This window comes from Leucoraja erinacea, chromosome 19 (assembly GCF_028641065.1).
Source record: "Leucoraja erinacea ecotype New England chromosome 19, Leri_hhj_1, whole genome shotgun sequence".
NCBI classification, from domain to species: Eukaryota; Metazoa; Chordata; class Chondrichthyes; order Rajiformes; family Rajidae; genus Leucoraja; species Leucoraja erinaceus.
In genome coordinates, this window is record NC_073395.1 from 19428030 (window position 1) to 19454974 (window position 26945).

The 26945-nt window shown below is 46.6% G+C and overlaps 2 protein-coding genes across 2 annotated transcripts in view; both read right to left on the reverse strand.

Annotated features, from left to right (window-relative positions):
• Positions 1 to 1552: 1552 nt before the first annotated feature.
• Positions 1553 to 14657, reverse strand: igf1 (insulin-like growth factor 1). Its single transcript, XM_055650537.1, has 4 exons — positions 14431 to 14657; positions 11240 to 11396; positions 4672 to 4838; positions 1553 to 3281 (listed from the first exon to the last, which is right to left on the reverse strand). Exons 1-4 carry the CDS (start codon positions 14464 to 14466, stop codon positions 3216 to 3218), a joined length of 426 nt encoding a protein of 141 aa, XP_055506512.1. The 5' UTR covers positions 14467 to 14657; the 3' UTR covers positions 1553 to 3215.
• A 2726-nt stretch (positions 14658 to 17383) lies between these two features.
• Positions 17384 to 26945, reverse strand: part of th2 (tyrosine hydroxylase 2) — an 11322-nt gene continuing 1760 nt past the window's right edge. The window contains exons 2-12 of the mRNA XM_055650538.1: positions 26745 to 26919; positions 26073 to 26161; positions 25900 to 25967; positions 25019 to 25069; positions 23311 to 23460; positions 23090 to 23221; positions 22505 to 22574; positions 21460 to 21516; positions 20704 to 20799; positions 20254 to 20387; positions 17384 to 18601 (exon numbers count right to left, since the gene is read on the reverse strand). Coding sequence (XP_055506513.1) covers positions 18442 to 18601; positions 20254 to 20387; positions 20704 to 20799; positions 21460 to 21516; positions 22505 to 22574; positions 23090 to 23221; positions 23311 to 23460; positions 25019 to 25069; positions 25900 to 25967; positions 26073 to 26161; positions 26745 to 26919 — 1182 coding nt within the window. The 3' untranslated portion in view covers positions 17384 to 18441. The remainder of the gene's footprint in view (positions 18602 to 20253; positions 20388 to 20703; positions 20800 to 21459; positions 21517 to 22504; positions 22575 to 23089; positions 23222 to 23310; positions 23461 to 25018; positions 25070 to 25899; positions 25968 to 26072; positions 26162 to 26744; positions 26920 to 26945) is intronic.

The following is a 26945-nucleotide window of genomic DNA, read 5'->3' on the forward strand; positions in this document are numbered from 1 at the left end:
CTTTTTTTGTAAACCGGCATCTGTAGTTCCCCATGTGTCTCACTTGTTTCTTCCAGTTTTCCTCATCTAGATCAACTCCATGCCGAGTTCTAGCCTTTCCTCCTCATACACGTATCCAGCCTCCTCTGAAACGTATTGACACAGTTGTCTTTTCTTTGTGTTCGTGGCATTTAAAATACGTTTGGATAGGCACATGGATATGCAGGGAATGGTGGGATATGGAGGAAAACTGTTGACAATAGACAATAGGTGCAGGAGTAGGCGAATTCGGCCCTTCGAGCCAGCACCGCCATTCACAGTGATCATGGCTGATCATCCCCAATCAGTACCCCGTTCCTGCCTTCTCCCCAATATCCCCTGACTCAGCTATCTTTAGAAGCTCTATCTAACTCCATCTTGAAAGCATCCAGAGAATTGGCCTCCACTGCCCTCTGAGCCAAAGAATCCCTCAGATTCACAACCCTCTGTGTCGAGGTACAATGGCAACATTAACCAGGTACATTGTAGGAAAGCTTTAGAGGGATAAGGACCAAGCATGGCCAAACAAAACAAGCTTAGATTGGGCACCATAGTTGGCACAGATGTGGCAGGCCAAAGGGCCTAGTTCTGTGCTGTATAGCTCTGACGCAGACTGACTAAGACTTATTGTGTGGTCCATCACACATACTGTTCCCCCTTCTCTGGAGCGGCGCAGAGGTGCAGTGGCAGAGTTGCTGCCTTACAGCGTGGGAGATCTGGGTTCATTCCTGACCACAGGTGCTGTCTGTACGGAGTTTGTACCTTCTCCCCGTGACTGTTGTGGTGTCTCACCCAAACTTCAAAGACGTACATGTTTGTAGGTTAATTTGATTCTGCAACTTGTAAATTGTCCCTGGTATGTAGGATAATACCAGTGAATGGGGTGATCACTGGTCAGTGCGTGCCCTATTTCCACACTGTTTCTCTAAAGTGTAAAGTCGTCTCTTTTGCATGGACCTTCTCAACAATTGGACTGAAACATCTTCACGGGTAGATTCTCCCAGGGACCAACGGAAACATGGATGTTAAGGAATTATTGGCAAGGTATTTGAAGGTAGTTCATTCCTCAGTGGTGGACAATATACAAGAAAGTATTTCACAACCAGGGCCCCTGCTGTGAAGGTGAACAGTTATATGGCAGTGTAGGAGCTGTTATGTACCACGATATAGGACTAGAACGAGGCATCTCTGGCCAAGTCTAGATAAGTCTTCATACAACATTGGGGCGGCATGGTGGCACAGCGGTAGAGCTGCTGACTTACAGCAACAGAGACCCAGGTTCGATCCCGACTATGGGTGCTGTCTATACGGAGTTTGTACATTCTCCCCGTGACAGCATGGGTTTTCCCTGGGTGCTCCGCTTCCCTCTAACACTCCAAAGGCGTGCAGGTCTTTTGGTTAGTTGGCTTTGGTAATTGTAAGTTGCCTCTAGTGTGTAGGATAGTGCTAGTGCTGGTCGGCGCAGACTCGTCGAACCAAAGGGATTGTTTCCGCGCTGTATCTCTAAAATCTAAAGACTAAAGATCTCAAAAGAAGTTTCAGCATTTTGTTACATAAAACGTATTACTCTTACATTCAAATACATTCTCAATCAAACAACACAATAGCACCTGTGTACAGAACAAGTTGAATATTCCGCTACAAATCAAATATGTCCCCTCGTTACATAAAATGTAGATATTTAAAACAAGCAGACTCTTATATCAGCCCCGTCTATGAATTGTTAATGTTTAGGTTAATGGCTATACAAACTCCACCCCGTTTATCCTGTGCCAGGACATCAGATTGGACCTCTTGTGCACTCTTGAAGGTTGCTACAATAATGTCGAGAACATGTATTCACAAAAGGTCTCAGGCAATGAAAAACAGAGACATGAACCCAGTGCAAATGCATTCTCTGGTAGGCTGCCAAAGTTGCACCCCTTATTGTAACCACCTCACGTATAGAGGTGACATCTGTTAGGGTGTGTGTTATCAGTTGTACCCCACAGGGAGATGGAGACTGGAGCTGAAGAAATGTGAATGTCATGTAAAACGAAGGAATGAAGATGCACTAGCCATCTTCTGCCAGTCCAATGTCACCAACACCCCCCCCCCCCCCCACCGATCCTCAACCCACACACTTTTCTAAATCCATGCCCCGAATTGGATTCAAACTGAGTGCACAAAAATCCAACGTGTCTCAAAATGCTGATGTCCCAATTGTAAAGACACGATGGAAAGTTTGGTGACAAAAAAAAATTTAGATTAATTTGAATTGCTGCCTTTGTATTCTCCAAGCAAGGGTATGAGTGGCCAGATTCCACACCAGATTGAAGGTCAGCATCTCTGGCTGCAGAATTGAGTTAGAAACTTATCTTTTGGATACAAACTTCAAGTTCAGAGAAATCCAACTTAACAACGATACGAATTAAAGGTCAACTTTCACTTTTTTGGCAGGGATTTGGGTTATCAGCAGAATGATATCAGATTGTGCCCTGTAGCCTAACAATATTTGCTGTTACAAAAATCAACAGTCCAACTTATACTGCAAATATTTAGAAAATACCTGGAACCAGGTCTCCATTTTCTTTTTTGGTGATAGCACATTGCCATTATGTATATGTCACTTGGATAGATTGGCAGTACCCCAAACTTGATCCTCTAGCTTATACCCCCAGTCAACTGTACCTCATCCCATTCTATCACCTCCCCCCCTCTAAAGCAGAGATCAAAAGTAGTCATTTCTTTATCAACTGTACTCCTAACTGGAAATGAATGCGTTTCAAAGTTGCAGCTTACAATAAAAATTGGTTTGCAGTGCCAAGTGTCTCGAGTCCAATCCATAGATAATGTTAAAAAGAAAAGCTGTCGCAATAAAAGGGCACGGGTTAAAATGAAGTCCACATCGTTACCACCTTGTGCAAGGTGGGTACAGTAACCGTCCGGGCACCGGCCATGAACGAGAAACTGCTGAGAACTCTTTTAGGAACACAAGGCATTGTTTGTCCAGTCCTGCACTTTGCCCCAGGAAACAGTTGTCCAGGAACGGCGATTACTTGGTAGAACTTGCACGGCTCGACCGAGAGAGTTCTGGTGTCGATCAGTATCCTTTCATAACTAGTAACCCGACGACGACTCCAATCATTGGTGACATTTACACCGAGCCCACTGAACCAATCCACCTCCAGCAGCCCCGGGCACGTGGCACTCCCAGCTCAGATTCGATAATTCCTGTTGACGGCACTGGCATTCGCTCGGCTGGGGTTCCTCCAAATGTTCTCCTGTAACACCAGAGGAATGAGAACGATTTTAGCTTCATGAATGAGTGCTGGCTGTCTTAAGACACTTGTAGCTTCACCTGCTGTACCAGACCCTTGAATCAACCTCTCAGAAGCCAAGGATGAATTCCTGAACTCAATCTTCCAAACAACCTCATTACAATCCTTGCAATGTCTTTTTCAATGATCTGCACTTTTTCTGCAGCAGAAACACTATATTTGAACCAAATTCTAACTGTGATTGATAGTGGGTCAGATTTAGGTTGTGTCTTGGCAATAGATATCCCGAGACATTACAGGGCGGGCTCAGTAACGCAGCAGTAGAGTTGCTGCTATACAGCACCAGAGACCCGGGTTCGATCCTGACCACGGGAGCTGTCTGTGTGTGGGTGTGGAGTTTGCACATTCTCCCTGTGACCACATGGGTTTTCTCCGGGTGCTTCGGTGTCCTCCCACATTTAAAAGACATGCAGGATTGTAGATTAATCGGCCCTCTGTAAATTGTCCCTAGTGTGTAGGGAGTGGATGAGAAAGTGGGATAACATAGAACTAGTATTGATGGTCGGCGTACTCAGTGGGCCGACTTGCCTATTTCCATGCTGTAACTCTAAACTAGAATAGATGTTCATAAGTCATGGCAGCAGAATTAGGCCCATCAAATCTACTCCACCATTCAATCCCGGCTGATCTATCTATCTTTCCCTCTCAACAGCATTTTCCTGTCTTCTCCCCATACCTTGACACCCCTACGAATCAAGAACCTGCCAATCCCCGCCTTAAAAATACCCAATTACTTGGCCTCCATCGCCATCGGTGGTGATGAATTCAACACTCATCACTCTCTGGCTAAAGAAATTCCATCTCATCTGCTTTCTAAAGATAGGCACAAAGTGCTGGAGTAACTCAGTGGGTCAGGCAGCATCTCTGGAGAAAAAGGATGGGTGATGTTTCGGGTTGGGACCATTAATTTAGAGACACAGCATGGAAACAGGCCCGTCGACCGCCAAGCAGCGATTCCTGCACACTAGCACTATCCTACACACACAAGGGACAATTTTCAATTATACCAAGCCAATTAGCCTACAAAACCTGTACGTCTTTGGAGTGTGGGAGGAAACCAGGAGAAAAGAACAGAACAGACAACACCCGTAGTCAGGATGAATCCTGGGTCTCTGGCGCTGTAAGGCAACAAACCTACCGCTGCGCCACCGTGCTGCATCTCCATGTGCATCTTCAAAAGCCTCAAATGCCACTATCCTATCTTCCTCCATCAGCATCCCCGGCAGTATGTTCTTTTCTATCTTTTCTAAAGGTACGTCCCGTTATTTTGAAAGGATGTGGTGGGGTGGCGGGTGGCAGGAGGGAGGGCGAGTGGGGCAGGACTGGCTCTTACCCTCTGTCCTTTCTCTGTGTGCCTCTGGATGCGGAGGGAACTGTCTGGTCGTTGGGGCTTTGCACAGTACATCTCCAGCAGCTTGAGGTCACAGCTCTGGAAGCAGCACTCGTCCACGATCCCTCGGTGTGGCCTCCGCACATTCGACCTGTAGCCCGTGGGTTTGTCTGCAGGGGGAGGGTGGGGCAGGGTGAAAGCACACGCCTTACGTTCCAGTCTGCACGGTGGCGGATAAAGGTTTACCATCAAGAGCGTCGACACGAGAGATACAGTACAGGCCTAACTGGAAGGGCTGAACAAACTGCAGTCTGTTCACCACTCTAGAAAAGTGGCGGGTTAGGTTAGTGTTAGTATTACAGCGAGGAAACTGGCCCTTCGGCCCACTGAGTCTGCACCGACCTGTCATCACCTGTACACTAGTTCTATCCTACTCACTAGGGACAACTCAGAGAAACCAATTAACCTACAAAACTGTACATCTTTGGAATGTGGGAGGAAATCAGAGCAGCTGGAGAAAACTCATGCGGTCACAGGGAGAAAGTACAAACTCTGTACAGACAGCACCCATAGTCAAGATCAAACCTGGCGCCGTGAGGCAGCAACTCTAATGCAGCGCCACTGTGCCGCCCCTTATGGATTCATGCAACACAGAAATTTGTCCTGGCCAACCAACATGCCCCATCTACACTAGTCCCACCTGCCCGCGTTTGGGAATGGACAGACAAAGTTTGGATCAGGACCTTTCTTTGGGTCCGAAGTAAGTTCCCGACCCAAAAGGTCACCTATCCATTCAGTCTAACGCAGGGTCCCGACTTGAAATCTATCAATTTAGTTTGAAGAAAGGTCCTGACCTAAAGTGTCACCTGTCCATTCCGTCTGAAGAAGGATCCTAACCTAAAATATCATCTGCCCATTCCCTTCACAGATGCTGCCTGACCCGCTGAGTTCCTCCAGCACTTTGTGCTTCGCTCAAGATTCTAGCGTCTGCAGTTCCTTGTGCCTCCACGTAAATAAGATTAGCAGCAGTGAAGGAGACAGCGAGTTCATACATTTCTTTACCCAGAGAAGCAAGAGAATGTGGAACTGGGTCCATGGCGAGTGTTAGAGGGGAATAGTGTAGATCTATTGACTACTAAAGGAAGAAAGGAAGAGAAGCTGTTGGAGGCTGGGAGATAACGCAGAGCAGAAATAAAAGGGTCGCAACCCAAGACGTCACCTATCCATGTTTCTGGATATGCTGACTGACCCACTGAGTTAGTTTAGTTTAGAGATACAATGCTGAAACAGGCCCTTTGGCCCACCAAGTCCATAACGGCCAGCGATCCCCATACAGTAACATTATCCTACACACTAGGGACAATTTACAATTTTTACCAAAGCCAATGTGGGAGAAAACCAACGTGGTCAGGGGGAGAACGTACAAACTCCGTACAGGCAGCACCCGTAGTCAGGTACTCCATCACTTTCTGTCTATGAACAGTATGAAATGTTTGGGCTGAATGGCCAGTGTTTCCCCACTGTTCCCACTCAACACATTGTTTTATATCTCAAGCCACAAGTTCCTTCGACAGTTAGAAGGCCAAAGGCACTGATGATTTGATGCATCATCTGAGAGTCTGGCAGTGCATCTGAGACCCTGGTCCCTGCCAGAATCCCCAGCCTTGATTCAGGGCTGGAGCCCCAGCATGAGGCTTGCGCCAAAAAAATAATTACTTGGAAGAAAGAATCGCTGTGTTGTACAAAACCTATTTCTGGACAGGAAGCGCATGTTTTTGTCAAACTTTTGGCTTAAATTGCCCATCCAATGTTAGAAGGTGGATGTTCACGAGATCATTTACTACTCGGAATCGACAGGGCTGGCACATTTATTAATCGCCAGATGTGACAGATTTATTCGGTGTAGAAGTCTGCAGCTTCAAACTCCCCCTGGAGATTTTAATCAGGATCATAAACTTATTATAATTATCAGTGCTAACTATCTGTGACCATTATCCTTTATCTGTACACCGTGGGCAGCTTGAGTGTAATCATGTACAGTCTTTTCTTTAGAAACAAATACCAGTAGATGCTGGTTTATAGCAAAGATAGACACAAAGTGCTGGAGTAACTCAGTGGGTCAGGCAGCATCTCTGGAGATAAAGGATGGGTGACTTCACTTTGATTTGACTGGATAGCACACAAACAAACGCTTTTCACTGTACCTCACTATACGTGACAATAATCAACTCAAGTAAGCATATCACTTTTCAACTTTTTTTATTCAAACCATCAGTGTGTAATGAGGTTCTGTAACAAATACTTTTATAAAATTAATTCACAGGATGTGGCCGTGACTGACAAGGGCCACAGTTTGTTTGAAAGATACACAAGGGAACCAGGCCCTTTGGCCCACTGAGCCCATGCTGACCATCGATCACTTGATCACACGAGTTCCATGTTATCCCACTTCCACATCCACTCCCTACACACCAGGGGCAATTTACAGAGACCAATGAACCTACAAACCCGCACGCCTTTGGGATGTGGGAGGAAACCGGAGCATCCGGAGGAAACCCACACTGTCACAGGGAGTTTGGTTGGTTTAGTTTAGTTTATTGTCACGTGTACTGAGGTACAGTGAAATGCTTCTTGTTCCATGCGATCCAGTCAGCAGAAGGACAATACATGATTATAATCAAGTCACCCACAGTGTACAGATACAGAATAAAGGGAATAACGTTTAGTGCAAGATCAAGTCCAGCTTAAAGATATTCCGAGTGTCTCCAGTGCAGTAGATGGGAGGTGAGGATTGTTCTCTCGGGAGAACGTGCAAACTCTGCACAGTTATAACCCGAGTTCAGGATCAAACCCGTGTCTCTGGCACTGTGGGGCAGTGGGTCTACCAGCTGCGGTGCTTTACGGTGGCAAATCAATCACTTGCTGAGTTGCTTCCACAGAGTGGTTGAGATAAAGGAAAGGCAACGTCTCCAGAAGAGGCAAGTTCACATGTGCCTTCTTGGTGACAAAGATCACAGGTCTGGCAAGCTCTGACCAAGAATCTGAGGTGCGTTACTACAGTGCGGCTCTATCAGGTGGATTTCAGACCATTTGTAAATTCATTGTGTAGGAAGGAACTGCAGATGCTGGTTTACACCGAAGATAGACCCTGGAGTAAATCTGCTGGACTGGCAGCATCTTTGGAGAGAAGGAATGAATGACGTTTTGGGTCGAGATCCTTCTTCAGAATTTCAGAAATTCACTGTGATTGCTAAAGAGTTGTTTCATGAAACATAGAACATGACAGCACATGAATAGACCCTTCGGTCCACAATATCTGTGCTGAACATGATGCCAAGATAACCTCCTATCTTCCTGCAAACAATCCATATCTCTCCATCCCCTACATATCCACATGCCAATCCAAACATCTCTTAAATGCCACTATCTTATCTTCTCCCATTGCTACCCTTGGCAGCACGCTTCAGGCACTCGTCACTCGTTCTGTAATAAAACATTTGCCCTCACACCTCCTTTAAACTTTGCCCCTCTCACCCAAAAGCTATGCATCTGGTATTTGATTGTTCCATCTATGCCTCTCAATTGTATAAACTTCTATCGGAACTCCCCACAACCTCGAGTGTTGCAGATAAAATAATCCAAGTCTGTCCAATCTCTCCCTGTGGCTAATGACTAGCCCAGGCATCATTCGGGCAAACCTTCTCAGCACCCTCTCCAAAATTTCGTCAGATGAACATGCCTAGATCCAGGGAGCAGAGAGTCAATGAGGAGACGGCATAGCTTTGCAATTTTCTAGATAGACTCATCTCCTCTTCCCTCCCACAAGAAGAAGTGGCTCAACCAGAAACGTCACCCATTCCTTCTCTTCCTTCTCTTCAGAGTTACTTCAGCATTTTGTGTCTCTCTTTGGAATTTTCTACGCTGGAGGCTGTGGATACTAACAAGATGCTGAGGCTTTGAAGAGGGTGTGGAAGAGGTTTACCAGAATGATGTCTGAATTAGAGGGTTTTAGCTAAAAGGAGATGTTGGAATGTTTTGTCTGGAAGATCAGAGGATAAAGGAGATTTGATAGAAGTATATAAAATTATGATGGGCATAGAAAGGGTAGAAGGTTGAAAATATCAAAGACTAGAGGGCGTAGGTTTAGAGGGATATGGGCCAAACAAAGGCAAGTGGGACTAGTATAGATGGTTCACCTTGGTCGGCATGGGCAAGTTGGGCCAAAGGGCCTGTTTCCATGATGTATGACTCAATGACTTTATGATATAGCATTAAGGTGAGGGGACAAAGTTTAAAGGAGATGTATGGGATGTTGTAGGTGGAACACCCTGCCGGGGAGATGGTGAAGGCAGATACAATAGTGACATTTAAGAGGCTCATGAGAATGGAGGGATATGAATCATGTGCAGGCAGGGGAGACTAGATTAATTCTGCATCATGTTCGGCACAGACATTGTGGGCCGGAGTGCCGGTCACTGTGCTGTATGATGTTCGTTGTTCACCACTGAGTTTATTCAAGACTGAGAATACTAATCTCAGCCTAAAATAGACTGAATGGCTGGCCTTCCATCGATGGTTACTGAGGCAAATCAGATATGGAGATGAAGTAGAAATGTTGGGTTGCAGGAAAGGATAAGTTAGGACGTTGTGGAATCACAAGCCAGGTTTTACCTTCTGCCACAGAAGGTAGTTCAGGCCAGTTCATTGGGTATATTTAAGAGGGAGTTTTAAGAGAGGATGTGGCCCTTGTGGCTAAAGGGATCAGGGGGTATGGAGAGAAGGCAGGTACAGAATACTGAGTTGGATGATCAGCCATGATCATATTGAATGGTGGTGCAGGCTCGAAGGGCCGAATGACCTACTCCTGCACATATTTTCTATGTTTCTCCATGTTTATCTTAAAAATCATACAGAGAGGCACTCACCGAATCTGTACTGACCACCAACCCTGCGCTTACACCAACACTACATTAATTACACTTTGTATTCTCCTCACACTCTAATCAACTTTCCAAATTTTCTGAAAAGAAGGCACAAAGTGCTGGAATACATCAGTGGGTCGGGCAGCATGTCTGGAGAACATGGATAGGTGGTCTTTTGGGTCCCTTCTCCCTTCGACACCCTTCTCAGTTTGTACGTTCTCACCATGACCTGCATGGGTTTTCTCCAAGATCTTCGGTTTCCTCCCACACTCCAAAGACGCACAGATTTATAGGTTAATTGGCTTGGTATAAATGTTTAATGTCTTTAGTATGTGTAGGATGGAGCTTATGTGCTGGTCGGTGTGGAATCGGCGAGCCGAAGATCCCGTTTCAGCTCGGTATCTCTAAACTAAACTATCTAAACTAAGCTCGCACAAAACCGACACACACAACTGATGCAAGTTTAAATGCCATGAAAAGAACTTAATGATAGGACAACCATACATCAGACCCTCTATGAACATGACTTTAACCTACAAGAGAAGACAACATTGAACATAGGGAAACAGTAATTGTAGAACATAGAACAGTACAGCACAGGAACAGGCCCTTCTGCCCACAATGAACATGATGCCAATATAAAACTAATAGAAACATAGAAACATAGAAAATAGGTGCAGGAGCAGGCCATTCGGCCCTTTGAGCCTGCACCGCCATTCAATATGATTATGGCGTACACAAATCTTCTGTACCTTGACATAATCCATATCTCTCCATTCCCTGCATATCCATGTGCCAATCTAAAAGCCTCTTAAACTCCACTATCGTATCTACCCCCACCACCACCCCTGACAGCCCTTTCCAGGCACCCCCCCAAAAAAAACTTGTCCCGCACATTTCTTTTAAACATCTTTTAAATTTTCCCCGCACATCTTTTTCAAACTGCTAAAAGCTCGAAAAGACATAAAATGCTGAAGTAACACGATGGGTCAGGCAGCGTCTCTGGAGAATATGGATAAATGAGGCTTTGCGTCAAAACGTTTCTTCAGCCCCAAAACGTCACCTATCCATGTTCTCCAGAAATGCTGACTGACCGACTGAGCTACTCTAGTACTTTGAGTCCTTTGTATGTAAACCCGTCATCTGTAATTCCTTGCATCTCATCTTAAAGTTATGCCCTCTAGTCTTTGACATTTCCACCCTGGTAAAAAATCTAGGGGTTGGTGCAGATAGATCTAACTGACAAATTGTGAATGCAGTTGAATAATGCAGTGAACAGCCGACTTCTCAACCAAACCCCAGGGGAGTAAATGTCAGGAATCAGGCCCTTCAGTCCAACTTGCTCATGCCACCAAGATGCGCCATCTTCAGTAATCCCACCTGCCCATGTTTGGCCCACATCCTTCTCACTATTCCTACCCATGCACCTGTCCAAGTATCCTTTAAATGCTGTTATAGTACAGCCTCACTATCTCCTCCACAGGTCATTCCATATACCCAGCACCCACTGTGTGAAAAAGTTGTCCTATTAAAAATGTTCCTTCTAAATCTTGAATCTGTAAGTAAGAAGAGAGAGAGAGAGAGAGAGAGAGAGAGAGAGGGAGAGATTCTCAAGCACAGCAACCGATGTAGGAAGGAGTTGAACTTACTGAAGTAGAATCCTCGTTCGCCACAGACGAACTGCAGAGCATCCACGAGCTCGGCCCCGCACAGGGTCTCTGGGCTGGCTCTCACCCCGCTCACGGCCAGTGCACACAGCATCAGGTAGAGCACAGAGAGGCAGGAGTGCAGCACCATCCTAGCGGCCTGTGGAGATAGGAGATAATAGTCACTGTGCACCACTGCGTCGCCCAGCAGACTATGTTTGGCTAGCGTGGACTGCCGTCAGAGCATTTCAGCCGAAACCTTGAGCTCATCCAAAATACAGGCAGTGTCCTAACATGCACTCTGTCCCATTCGCCTTTCACCCCAGCCTGTGCTGTCTGCTGGTTACGCAATACCTCTGATTTTTAAAGCCTACGTTCTTGTTTTCCAGTGAAATATAATCTCCCCACCATCTCCTCCCCATTGCCGAACCTTCTTCTCCCACAACCCTGGAGTGCTCCAAGATCTCCAATTCCACTCCAATAATCACTACCAAACCTAATCACTGAAACCTCCTGGATTTTTGTGCCCCATATCTGAGGAAGGATGTGCTGGCGTTGGAGAGAGTCCAGAGGAGGTTTACGAGATTGATCCCAGGGATGTTTGGGTTGACGGCACTGGGCCTGTACTTGCTGGAGTTTAGAAAGATAAGGGGGAACCTCATTGAAACTTACTGAATAGTGAAAGGCCTGGACAGAGTGGATGTGGAGAAGATGTTTCCACTAGATACATAGATAGATACATAATTATATGGTTCTGTGTTCTATATTTGAATGACGGAGCTCTCTCAATATGAGCATGCACTTGGCTCACATCAAGGGCTCATCTACTCTCCATGTACGTTACACCCGGTGGTGTCCCATTCTCTAACCTCATCTCCTTGCACACCAACACACAGAGTCATGGAGTGTGGAAACAGGCCCTTCAGCCCAACCTGCCTATGCCAATCAACATTCCCCAACTACTAGTCCCACCTGCTTGTGTTTGGCCCATATCTGTCTTTTAGTTTTAGTTTTAGAGATACAGCGTGGAAACAGGCCCTTCGGCCCACAGAGCCAACACTGACCAACGAGCACCCAAATGCTAGTTCTATCCCACACACTAGGGACAATTTACCAACACCAGTTAACCTGCAAACCTGCACGTCTTTGCAATGTGGGAGGAAACCCACGCGGTCACAGGGAGAATGTGCAAATTCCGTACAGACAGTAACTGAGGTGAGGAACAAACCTGGGTCTCTGGCACTGTAAGGCAGCAACTCAACCGTTGTGCAGCTACTAAACCTATCCTATCCATGCACCTGCCCAAATGTTATGTATAGTACCTGCCTCATCTACCTCCTCATTCCATATACCCACCACCTTCAGTGTAAAAAAGTTGCCTCTCAAGTAGCTGTTGATTCTTAGTGTATCTCACATGCCTCAGGTTCCCCTGGTTCACACAGACTCTGCTCTGACAGGTAACCATCTCACAGGTAGGTGCGTCTTGGTCTAACTATTCCTTTACCCAGCAAGTTACTGGTGAGAAAGGTGCCCCATTTCCAGAGGGAATCAGGCTTTGGGCATTGGAAAGGGAAGATCGTAACCTCCCCAAGGAATCAGATTGTGAATTGACATCTAAAGGACTGGGGAATCAATGTCAAAGAAGGAACCACAGATGCTGGTTTAAACCGAAGATAGACACAAAAAGCTGGAGTAACTCATCAGGTCAGGCAGCATCTCTGGGAAAAAAAGAATAGTTGACCTCCCGGGTGTCAAGGGTTATGGGGAGAGCGCAGGAAAATGGGAATAGGAGACAGGGATCAGCTATGATTGAATGGCGGAGTAGACTGGATGGACCGAATGGCTTACTTGTACTCCTATAACATGTGTGTGTGTGTGTGTGTGTGTGTATGTGTGTGTGTGTTTATGTGTGTGTGTGTGTGTGTGTGTGTGTTTAGATGTGTGTGTGTGTGTGTGTGTCTGTGTGTGTGTGTCGGTGTGTGTGTGTGTGTGTGTGTGTGTGTGTGTGTGTGTCTGTGTGTGTGTCTGTGTGTGTGTCTGTGTGTGTGTGTGTGTGTGTGTGTGTGTCGGTGTGTGTGTGTCGGTGTGTGTGTGTGTGTGTGTGTGTGTGTGTGTGTGTGTGTGTGTGTGTGTGTGTGTGTGTGTCTCTGTGTGTGTGTGTGTGTGTGTGTGTGTGTGTGTGTGTGTGTGTGTGTGTGTGTGTGTGTGTGTGTGTGTGTGTGTGTGTGTGTGTGTGTGTGTCTGTGTGTGTGTGTGTCTGTGTGTGTGTCTGTGTGTGTGTCTGTGTGTGTGTGTGTGTGTGTGTGTGTGTGTGTGTGTGTGTCTGTGTGTGTGTGTGTGTGTGTGTGTGTGTGTGTGTGTGTGTGTGTGTGTGTGTGTGTGTGTATCTTCTTCAGATTTCTCAAGAAGGGTCTAGATCCGAAACGTCACCTCTTCCCTTCCTCCAGAGATGCTGCCTGACCTGCGGAGTTACTACAGTTTTTTGTGTCTATCTTGCGTTCAATGTCAAATCAGGTTAAGGGGAAAAAAAAACTTGGCTTGGTGGCCAGGAAATTGGAATTGCATTTTTTTTTAAACCTCCAAACAACTAAATTCCGAGCGCGGAGTTAATTTCGTTAGCCGGAGAGGTTGATAGGCAGTGATAAAGAATTGTCATTTTGCTCAACACGAATGAGGAATGAATCTAACGCCCTTGTTAACGCCCAGCCCGTTCCTCCCGCGGAGATTCGGTCGCTTCAAGGCTGGGCATTGAATTGAAATTAGACCAAACGTCGCAACCCCAGCGCGTCCCAGTGTAGCACAGAGTGCTGGAGGAACTCAGCGGGCCGGGCAGCATCTGTGCAGGCAAATAGAGAGCGTCCCGACCTGAAACATCGCCTGTCCATTCCTGACCCACTGAGTTCCTCCAGTACTTTGTGTTTTGCTCCAGCATCAAAACACCTGAAGTTCCTTGTGTCTCTATCCCAACTCTTTGTAATCACTTAAACTCCAAGAAACATCCAGATTTCAAGCGTAAACTACCCGCCCCACTTGAAACTATTAAGCAATTCTTTCATTTAGTATAACTTTCACCCAAAGAGTGCGGCATCGTGCCTGGATTAATCTCCACAGCATAAACAACAGTGCAGTATTATTGTTATATTTCTGCCAACAACTCTTAAGCTAAGCATCTAAGGCAATTCATTAACGGCTACCTTTCCTCGGCTCCCTGTAGCTGCGTTCCTGCTCATTGACGCTGTCACGGGGTGGATGTGAGCCGCGTTGCCGGCCGTACACTGCCGGGGTGAGGAGGTGCCGGCACAGACGGATATCTCCCGGATATTCCTTTACCCCCGGCCCCGCCTGAGCGCAGCGGAGCCCCCGCCGGAGACGCGCGGCCCCAGTCTGCTCCGGCCGCCGGGGGTGGGAGGGAGGGAGGCCGACTCGCTCCACGCGTGTCTGGGCTTGTTTCAAGGGCAGCTGACGAGCTCACCCCTCAGACCTCTCCCTCCACCAACCCTCTCCCTATCACACCCTCTCCCTTTCCCACCCTCTCCCTTTCACACCCCTCCCCCCCTCCCTGCTCCATCCGCCCATCCCTTCTCCTCTCCTCCCCTCTCTCAACCCCCCCCCCCCCCTGCTCCACCTGCTCATCTCCTCTCTCCATCCTCTCATCTCCCTCCTCTTCCTCTCTCCCTACCTCACCTCTCCGTCGAATTCCTCTCCCCCTCCTCTCTCCTGTACTCCATTCCCATCTCCCTTCCTATCCCCACCTGCCTGGTCCACTAAGTTCCTATACCCCGCTTTAGTTTAGTTTAGTTTAGAGGTACATGGAAATGCATGAAAACAGGCCCTCCAAATCCACACTGACCATGAATCACCCGTTCACACTAGTACGATACTAGTTTCGCATCCATACCCTACGCACTAGTGACAATTTTACAGATGACAATACCTGCACGTACTCTGGGGTTTGGGGGAAAACCGGAGCATCCGGGGGAAACCCACGCGATCACAGGAAGAACATACACAGACAGCACCCGAAGTCAGAACCCGGGTCTCTGTCGCCGTGAGGTAGCAGCTGTGTCACTCTTGTGTGCATGGTAATTAGACTTGAACTTCTTAGACTAGACTAGATAAGCTGCCTGACCTGCTGAGTTCCTCCGTCACTTTGTGTTTTGCTCAAGGCTTTCATTGTATCTGTACCTCACTGTGGCACGGTTGTACAGTGCTCGGGTTTTTTTCCTGCCTCACAGCGCCAGAGACCCAGGTTCGATCCTGACTACGGGTGCTGGCTGTAGGGAGTTTGTAGTTTTCACTGTGACCGCGTGGGTTTCTCCGGGTGCTCCAGTGTCCTCCCACAATCCAAATATGTACATATTTGTAGGTTACATAGCTTTGATTGAATTGTAGATTGTCCCCAGTGGTTGGATAGTGGCAGTGTACGAGGTGATTGCTGGTCTGTGCGGACTCGGTGGGCCGAAGGGCCTGTTTTCGCTCTGTATCTCTGAAGTCAAAAGTCTAAAGATGCCAATAAACTGGCCAGTCAGAACCAGGCCATGTTTAAGCAATGCCTGCCACCCTGTGGTAAAATTGGGGATAACAAGACATCGCTCCAATCAACAGCAGAACATGGTATTGTTGAAATCGGTGATTTATGAGGGTAGGAAGTATATGTATTGTCTACATGGAGTTAGGCAGTTGAAGAAGTTCCCCATCATAGGCTGATCTAGAAGATTAAGATGTATGGAATTGACAGTAACTTTCCCTTAGACTTTAAAATTTACTTTAGACTAGAGATCCAACACGGAAACAGGCCCTTCGGCCCACTGAGACTGAACTGACAAGCGATCCCAGTACACTTACACTATCCTACACACTAGGGACAATTTACAATGTTTACCGGAGCCAATTAAACTACAAACCTGCACGTCTTTGGGATGTGGAGGAAACCAGACCACCTGGGGGAAACCCACGCTGCCACAGAGATAATGTACAAATTCCGCACAGAGAGCATCGAACACGAGTCTCTGGCGCTGTGAGGCACAACTCTACCGCTGTGCCACTGTGCTGCCAATGCAACTTGGTTGTCTGCATTCATAACTGGCTCACTGATAGAAGGTGTGTGACAAAGTGTGAGAATCTTCTACCCTAAAAGAGAGTACTGGGTCTCCCTACCAGCAGTGCCTTGGGGAAACCTTCACCCAATCTCCAACAGGATGAAAGGTCTACCCCACCATTCCCAGGTGGCCCAGTCAGAGCACTAATGACCACGGGCCAGGGATAAACAGAATGCACACATTATTATTCCATGTTGGCATTTATTGTAACTATTATATCCAACAAATAACTTTTAACAGTAGGACAAGATCTTTCCATATCCAGCTCCAGCAGTATTTTGATTTTGCAAAGTCGAAATTAAATGGCTGTAAAATTGACTGCTGCCTAAATCAACAAACTTCCTAATTATCACAGATTATCATGACAAATTAATATTTACATTCATGAACACACATGTGTATAGACACGAACATGGATGTTGGCACATGCAGGCATACATTCATTCATGTGCACACACAGGCACATGCATCTTCACATACATGCACACAAACAAGCATGTGTACACTCACACTCAGCCACACACACAAACAAACATACACAGACACACAGAGATACATACTGTAGATACACACACAGAAGCACTCAAATGTACATAGAAACATAGAAAATAGGTGCAGGAGTAGGCCATTCGGCCCTTCGAGCTTGTACCGCCATTCAATATGATCATGGCTGATCATCCAACTCAGTATCCTGTACCTGTCTACTCTCCATACCCCCTGATCCGTTTAGCCACAAGGGCCACATCTAACTCCCTCTTAAATATAGCCAATGAACTGGCCTCAACTACCTTCTGTGGCAGAGAATTCCAGAGATTCACCACTCTCTGTGTGAAAAATATTTTCCTCATCTCGGTCCTAAAAGATTTCCCCCTTATCCTTAAACTGTGACCCCTTGTCCTGGACTTCCCCAACATCGGGAACAATCTTCCTGCATCTAGCCTGTCCAACCCATGTACAAACATATGCACACACAAACATGCACACACATACACATATGTGCAGACACATACACACAATCATGCACTTACACATGCACTTAATGCACACACACAAATATGCATGCGCACACACACAGACATACAAGTGTACATAAGTCCGCACTGAGGCCACAGCATGTGCCATCTACAATCTATATATTGTCAGCTCCAATGTTCCTTCACAAGACCTCCAAGTCACGGATGCCTGGTCTGGTTTGGAATACACGGTCTGGGAACTAGAGGAAGCAGTTCGAATTATGAGGCAGGATAAGTATCTGAAGGAGAAACGTTTGCAGATCTGAGAGGAGACTGGGACCAGCCTACAGAGTCAATGCTAATACAGACTCAATGGGCCAAATGTCCTCCTTCACTGCTCTAACCATTATGTGAGCCTGTGCCAAGGGCAGCAATCTCAGGTAAACTCCCGGCTGGGTCGTACAACACAGGTATTTTAGCATCACTGGGCCATAGCCTGGGAATCTCCCTCCACATCACCTCAATGGGGGCACCTTCAACAGGGCTGACCGCAGCACATCAAGGTGATGTTTCTTTACCACCTGTAGAAGGGGCAATTAGGGAATGGAAATAAATATCTCTCCGAGCTCTCTTTCCCTCGAGAACCAGAGGACATAGGTTTAAGATGAGGGGGGAGCATTATTAAATAGGAAACTGAGGGGTAACTTTTTTTACACTGTTTGGTGGGTGTATGGAACGAGCTGCTGGAGGAGATAGTTGAGGCAGGTACTATCATAACGTTTAAGAAACATTTAGACAAGTCCATGGATATAACAGGTTTACAGGTGAATAGGCCAAACTCTAGGTGGGACGAGTGTAGCTGGCACATGTTGGCTAGTACATTGGTCCAAAGGGCCTGTTTCCATGCAGTAAGGCTCTATGACTCTCTCTACATGGACATACACCTAACACTAGACATTTTAGACCCAGTCACAGTTACTCAGACATAATCTCAGCAGCTTAAACTCTACATTCAGGAACACATTCATGATATCATAAAGAACCTGGACTATTCATTATATCTCTGGGTGCTTTGATAAGATCATGGCTAAGTTCCCAGGAGCGAAATCCAACAAATGTCAACCTGCCCATTGCCACCGTGGGAACAACTTGTTTAAGAAGGTTTATCATGAGCGAAGTAGAGTTTGTTGAGGTCCTCCCTGCAATGGGTCAGTGCATCCTTGCCCGTGTCTGGCCTGTCGCGTATCTCCACACTCCAGGTTTGTGGACGATAACGCAGTGAGAATGGCTTCCTGATATTGGAGGCATACGCCCTGCTCAAAAAACAAAATGCAAGGTCAACGTAACAATGAAAGGTTGCATTAGGTATTGGTTTATTATTGTCACGTTTAGCACGGCACAATGGCGCAGTGGTAGAGTTGTTGCCTCACAGTGTCGGAGACCCGGGTTCGATCCTGACTACGGGTGCTGTCTAGGCGGAATTTGTACGTTCTGCCTGTGACCGCATGGGTTTTCTCCAGGTGCTCCAGTATCCTCCAACATCCCAAAAATTTCCAGGTGTGTAGGTTAACTGGCTTCGGTAAAATTGTAAATTGTCCCTGGTGTGTGGGAAAGTGTTAGTGTATGGGCTGACTGCTGGTCGGCGTGGACTCGATGGGCCGAAGGCTCTTGGAGAAAGGTGTCCTCCAAAAATCTGTGTGACCACTAGGGAGAAGCAACTTGGTATTGGTTTATTGTTATCATGTGTATGGAGAAAAATACCAGAGTGCAGAATATAGTGTTACAGCATTACACTATCACAGGTACAGAGAAAGTGCAGGTTTTGAAAAATGCAAGGTCTGCAATGAAATAGGGTGGGAGATGTGGGACATAGCCTAGCTTGTGAGAGGACCGTTCAGTAGTCTGATCTCGGCGGGGAAGATGTTCCTGAATCTGGTGGTACATACTTTCAAGCTTTTGTATCTTCTGCTTGATGGGAGGGGAGAAGAAGGGATGAGCGGGGTGCGAGTCACATTTGGCCATCTCCCACTCAACCCTTTCCCAATCTGACCTTTCTGTCCTGGGCCTCCTGGGGCACCTCACATTTCGCTTGGGTAGTTTACACCCCAGCGGTATGAACATTGACTTCTCTAACTACAGGTAGCCCTTGCTCACTCTCTTCATTCCCCTCCCCCACTAGTCCCACCGCCTACATTTTTTTCTTTGTCCTACCCCCTCCCCTGTCAATCTAAAGAAGGGACTCAACCTGAAACGTCACCAATTCCTTCTCTCCATAGATGCTGCCTCACCCGCTGAGTTTCTCCAGCATTTTGTGTCTACCTTCCTATTCATATATCATTGACGCATATGTGATCCTAAGGGGATGTATCCAGCATTGGGAGAGATTGAAGCAAGGGTAGATAGTTAGAAAATAAAGTTGGTAAGACAAAATATTGTATTATTTTATAAGATAAGAAAGATTGTATTAATGTGGAAAGAGTGCAGGGAAGATATACGAGGCTGTTGCCAGGAATCAAGGGCTTGAACTATTGGGAAAGGTTGGGCAGGCTAAGTCTTTATTCCTTGCAGTACAGGAGACTGATGGATGATCTTATAGAGGTGTATAAATATTGACGAGGGGAATAGACAGGGTGAATGCAGAGTGTTTTAGCCAGGGTAGGCTGGATTCTGATTGGCTGGATCCAATTGTGACTCCACCATTTAATTGGCTGAAAAACAGCATGTGGTATCCTGGAATGTGACAGGCGCTACAGCAATGCACGTCACCTTATAGCGGAGTCAGGGGATATGGGGAGAAGGCAGGAACGGGGTATTGATTGGGAATGATCAGCCATGATCACATTGAATGGCGGTGCTGGCTCGAAGGGCCGAATGGCCTACCCCTGCACCTATTGTCTATTGGCTATTGTCTTATGTTCTATCGCCAGCGGTTGGTGAGGGAGCCGGGGTTTTGTTGGGGTCTTACCAGAGTTTGGATTTTGCGTCTTCGAAGCTCTCTGCCACAAAGTAGGCTGGTTGGTAGGTCTGGTCTTGATAGTTCAAGTGGGCGATCAACTGGGGGTCAAAGTCTTTGTATTGGGGCTGCCCTGAGAGAGCGTACTGTATAACAGAGAAGCGGTGTGAGTCCTAATGTCTGGGCAGTGCAGAGGGAGCGCCGCATTGTGGGAGGGGTGTTACTGAGGGAGCGCCGCACCTTGGTTGGCAGTAATGAGGGAGCGCCACACTGTGGGAGGGGCGTTACTGAGGGAGCGCCGCACTGTGGGAGGGGCGTTACAGAGGGAGCGCCACTGTGGTAGGAGCGTTTGTGAGGGAGCGCCACACTGTGGGAGGGGCGTTACTGAGGGAGCGCCACACCGTGGGAATTGAGGGAGCGCCACACTGTGGGACATTTCTCTCGGTACAGCCGTTTTCTCACCATTAGCTCCCCATATGAAGAGAGCAGACCAGCTCCGTAGGCCTTCAGAGCTCCATTCTGTTTACAGAGACCAAACTCTATTGTAAACCAGTAAAGCTGCAGAAACAAACACATTGAGCAGATTCGATGCGTTGCCAAATCTTCTACAGGTGGTGAGAGCATCCTGACTGCTTCACCGCCTGGTTTGGCAACTCCAAGCCCATCTGACATCTTTCCCCTCTCACTAATCTTTTGCTCTCTAGATCTAGATTCCCCAACCCGGATAAAAGGTACGTATCCATCTATATCCATTTAAAAGACATTTGGACAGGTAGATGGATAGGAACGGCTTAGAGGGATATGGGCCAAACGTGGGCAAATGGGACTAGTGTAGATGATGCATCTTGGTTTGGCATGAGCAAGTTGGGCTGAAGGGCCCGTTTCCATGCTGTATGACTCTGATTCTAAATGTTATTATTGAATTTGCTCCAATTACCTCCTCTGTCTGAAGAAGGAAGGGTCTCCACCCGTTTCATCACATAATATGTGTTCTCCAGAGATGCTGAGTTACTCCAACACGTTGTGTCTATCGTTGGTATAGTCCAGCATCTGCAGTTTCGTGTTTCTATCTACTGGCATATTCTGAGATAATGTTGCCCACTAGGTTTCCATTAAATTTTATCCCACTTACCTAAAACCTATGCCGTCTGGTTCTTGCTTCCCCTACTCTGGGTAAAAGCCTGTGCATTCACCTTAACGAATGTCTTAATTACTCACGGTGGACAGTTTCTCGATATCTTCATCTGCTGCTCCAAGTGATGCAAGGCCAAGTTCCTGAAGGTTATGGAAAAAAGAAATAACATTACATTCAGTGGTCAGGGACCCGTGTGACCAGTGAGTCGGTGAAATGGGGGAGTCACCGATAATTGATAGGAAGACTGATTTGCTTCACGGGGAGAAATGAGACTACTTGTGTTAGAGTTTTCATAAAGCCACATGACACTTGCGCAGCGGGTAGAGCTGCTGTCTCGCAGCGCCAGGCACCCGGGTTTGATCCTGACCTCGGGTGATTTCTGTGTGCGGAGTTTGCCCGTTCTCCCTGTAGCGCGTGGGTTTCCTCCAGGTGCCCCGGTTTCATCCCACTTCCCAAAATTGGGAATGTAGGTTAATTGGCTTCAGTAAATTGCCCCTAGTATAGAAGGAGTGGATGAGAAAGCGAGATAACATGGAATGAGTGTGAATGGGTGATCAATGGTCAGCGTGTGCTGGGTGGGTCGAAGGGCTTGTTTCCATGCTGTATCTCTAAATAGCAGATGCTGCTATAGGGAAACAAGAAAATAGGATGGAATTTTAAAGGAGATCCGAGGGATAGGTTCATGACTCGAGTGTGAGCGACATCCGAAACCACTCACATCTATTTGGGGCGGCACGGTGGCGCAGCGGTAGAGTTGCTGCCACAGCGCCAGACACCCGGGTCCCATCATGACTATGGACGCTGCCTGTACGGGGTTTGTACGTTCTCCCCGTGACCTGCGTGGGTTTCCTCGGGGATATCCCGGTTTCCTCCCGTGCTCCTCGTCCGTACAGGTTTGTAGGCAAATTTGCTTTGGTATAATTTGGTAAACTGCCCCTAGTGTGTGTAGGATAGTGTAAGTGTGCACGGACTCGGTGGGCCAAATGGCCCTTTTCCACGCTGTATCTCTAAACTAAACTAAATTAATCTGGAACTCATTGCCAGAAGAGTTGGGATCAGAGCTAAAATCACCCCGTTCAATAGGAATTTAGACATACACAAATGAGCAGAGGGAGTAGCAAGCTTTACCTGGGAGAACTGAGCAAATTCTGCATCTGCCAACATGGGAACATGGCCCAGTAACTCATGGCAACAGTCTCTTGAAAGAAGGAGAAAGCACGGTGTTAGCTTCATTATAAATATCAATTCGTGTCCACAATGTTCCTTTTATTAAGGCTTGTCAGAACTTCCTGACTGACCATTCGCTTCTGAAGGGTGACAAATGCCCCGAACCTGATTATAATATGAACACGAACAGGCCCTTCGTTCAAGACCAACTCTTATCAACCTGCACATGTACCACATCTCCCCATTCCCTTCCTATCCCTGTGCCTATCCAAAAAAACCCGTAAAAAACATAATCGTTTCTGACTCTACCACCACCGCACATGGCAGTGCGTTCCAGGCACTCCCCAACCTCTGCGTAAAAAAACTTGTACCGCACATATCCTTTAAACTTTGCCCCCTCTCACCTTAAAGCTGGTGCTTTAACGCCTCACTCACTCTCGCACTCACGCACAAGTCCATTCACACTCACACACACTCACACTCGTACACTATCACATACACTCACACACACTCACACATTCACACCACACACACTAAAATGCTTACGGTTCCGGGGAGTGCATTGGAGATGTAGGGTGGCGGATGTACTGCGTGCACTGAAAGACACTGAATGCCAGGCTGGCCAGGAAATCTCGAGCGGAGAGGAGTCCGGCCACAGGTCGCAGCTGAAAGCCTGTCCTGTCTAGGAAAGGAAGGACCACACTGTCACGGTGAGCCAATTCCCTGCCACAGTCCCCATGGTTCTGAACCGCCCTGCTACGCAATACCTGCCTTGCAAGAACACGGAGACGTCCTGAAGTTGTGGGATGTTGTCCGCTCGGTAACCACACTGCTGCTCCAGCAACCGGAAGGCATCCAAAAATTGTTTGCAGGCATGACTTGGGTACAAAGTGGTCAACTTAGTGTAGACCACCTTCCTAGAATAGTCAACACATAATGGCAAAAACAAAGAAATGCAGATGCTAGTTTACATAACAGAACACCATGTGCTGGAGTAATTCAGTTGGTCAGGCAGCAATTCTGGAGAACATGAATTGGTGACGTTTTGGGTTGAAACCCTTTCATTTTGTGATACAGTGTGGAAACAGGCCCTTCAGCCCACAGAGTCCACGCTGACCAACGATCACCTTTACACTTACATCCTACACACCGTTGACAATTGACAGAAGCTAATTAACCTACGAATCTGCATGTCTTTGGAATGTGGGAGGAAACCGGAGCACCCGGTGAAAACCCATGCGGCCACAGGGGGAGAACAGACTCTGTACAGTCAGCACCCGTAGTCAGGATCAAACCCGGGTCTCTGGCGCTGTAAGCTGCGCCAATGTGCAGTCCCCAGCGTAAATTATGTATAAAATAACTTACGCTGGGGTAGTTTACAACATTGTGTTCTCCAATTATTGGTAACCTCTCACGATCACAAGGATATTAAGGGCAAAATAAGATTGCAGTGGGGTTTAGTTCAACTTGGCACCTAGGTCTCCCCTCAATCTCCAACATTCCAGAGAAAACAATGCAAGTTTGTCCCATCTTTCCGCATAGCTATTCTAGATAGCATTCTAGTAAACCTCCAGCACTCTCCCCAGAGCTGCCACATCATTTCTGTAATCGGATAACAAGAAATATACGTAATACCCCAAATGCTGTCTAATCAAAGACGTACAGCGCTGCATCGTGGCTTTCTTGTTTGTAACAAAAACCTCATTTGTCTTGCGGCATGATAACAGACCTTTTGGTCCACTTGCCCGTGCCAACCAATATGCCCCATGTATAGTCTCACCTGCCTGCATTTGGCCAATATCCTTCTAAAACTTTCCTATCCATGTACTTGTTCAAATATATTTTAAATGCTGCTATTGTACCTGCCTAAACCTCCTCTGGCAGCTCATTCCATACACCCACCTTCTGAATGAAAAAATGTGCCCTTCAGGTTCTTCTTAAATAGAAACATATAAAATTATAAAAGGACTGGTCAAGCTAGATGCAGGAAAAATGTTCCCAATGTTGGGCGAGTCCAGAACCAGGGGCCACAGTCTTAGAATAAAGGGAAGACTGTGATGGGGAAAAACGTTTTCACCCAGAGAGTTGCGAATTTTATGGAATTCCCTGCCACAGAGGGCAGTGGAGACCAAATCACTGTAGTTAAGAGAGAGTTAGATAGAGCTCTCGGGGCTAGTGGAGTCAAGGGATATGGGGAGAGGGCAGGCACGGGTTATTGATTGGGGACGATCAGCCATGATCGCAATGAATGGCGGTGCTGGTTCGAAGGGCCGAATGGCCTCCTCATGCACCTATTTTATATGTTTCTATGTTTCTATGTTTCTAAATCTCTTCTCAACCTATGTACTCTGGTTCTTGATTCCTCTACCCTGGGTAAATGACTCTGTGTATTCACACTATCCATTCCAAAGATTCAAGTCAACTTTATTTGTCACATGCACATACAAGATGTACAGATTCAACATAGATCCTTACCAGATCTCTATCTCCTTTGCTGTGTATTCCACCCTTGGGATTGGTTCTCCCCTGTTGGAACAAATGCATCAAATATCTCTCAATTCTTATTTGTTGACAATTAATTTTCACAAAAACATTCTATTGCATTTATAACAAATTCCTATTCCAAATTCAACGCAATGTGAAATGGCAATAACTAAACGGCAATGATCAAGATCTCTCGTTACAATCGCTCCACTCTTTTAAAAACTTTATTTTAAACAACAGCATTTCTCAAACGTACTCTGCTCTTCTTAATCTCCTCTCAGATCTGTCGCACTAACTGTTATTCCCTTTATCCTGTATCTGTACACCGCGGACGGCTTGATTGTAATCATTTTCGCTGACTAGATAGATAGCATGCAAACAAAAAGCTTGTCACTGTAACTTAGTAGACGTGACAGTAATAAACGGAACTAAAATAAACTAAACTAATTTGTGAAGGCTATGTAGATGCCAGTTTATACCGAAGATAGACACAAAATGCTGGAGTAATTCAGCGGGTCAGAGCATCTGTGGAGAAAAGGAATAGGTATGAGCGCAGGCAGGTGGGACTAAGGGAAAAAAGTTGTTCGGCACGGACTTGTAGGGCCGAGATGGCCTGTTTCCGTGCTGTAATTGTTATATGGTTATATGGTTATAGGTGATGCTTCGGGTTGGAATTCTTCATAAGACATCACTTTATACACTTCGGAATCCGATGAAAGGTTCTGACCTGAAATGTCACCTATTCCTTTTCTCCAGAGAGAATTACTCCAGCGTTTTTGTGTCTAAACTATACTGACAACATTATAAGGGCTATGATTATTTTATTCTGTGAACCATTGAAACAGATGAATAATGGGGCAAGGTGTGCTCACTGTTTGTATCCCAGTGCTAGACCTGCGATCTGCAATCTCCGTTCCTTGTACTCCGGATCATTGTGTCCCTTGAAAGGAAAAACAATCCTTAATTACCCACTGGTTTGAACGTTACGATCTGATGCTACTTTTCCACCAATATGCAGAGATTCAATGTAGGTATTCAAACTCACTGGGTGATCCTGATCCAAGTTGGGTTCGAACTTGGTCATCAGCTGTTGACACATGTCAAGATCTCGTCTGCTTCTTGGAAACCAGGGGACTGGAAGTAAATGGACTGGTCTTTAACAAACTGAACACGTCTTTTGATGAAAAGATATACACAAAATGCTGGAGTAACTCAGCGGGACAGGCAGCATCTCTGGAGAGAAGGAATGGGTGACGTTTCGGGTCAGACAGTGTCAGGGGAGACGAGACGAGACATGGAGGTGATCAGGTATGAAAATGACCGGTCAAAGTAGACGATGATCAAGGAAATGTAGAATGGTTCATTGTTAGCTGAGGGGAAGGTGACAACGAGGCATACAAACAATAAAATTAATTAGGAGGACAGTGAACAGTCGGAAAACAAGGGTGGGGGAAGGTTCGAGAGAAAAGCAAGGATTACTTGAAGTTAGAGAAATCAATATACATACCACAGTGTTTACTTATCCAAATTTGTTAACATTCCCTATGTCAAGCGAACAGGCTAGATTAGCAAAAGTATTAGGTGTTTAAAAAAATAATTTTGTCTCAGATCATACAGGGACAAGGTCATTTACTGTGCCTTCTTTCATCATCATGGATCTGAATCCATGAGTCCTGTCACACCCCCTCAAACAAAATGCTGCGATAGAGTTCCTCACCTTCCTTCTCTCTGACTGCGCTGACATTTTTGGCCACTCTTTTCAGCGAGTTGAGCAGAGCGCTGACAACGACACTGGGCAGCTCACACCCGATGAAGATGTCCAGATCTTCAGAGCCGGTCCTGCTCTCCCTCGCTGCTCTGCTTTCCAGGTGGGAGACCCGAGCTCCAACCCCCTGCAAACCAACCAGTGGTCCATCAG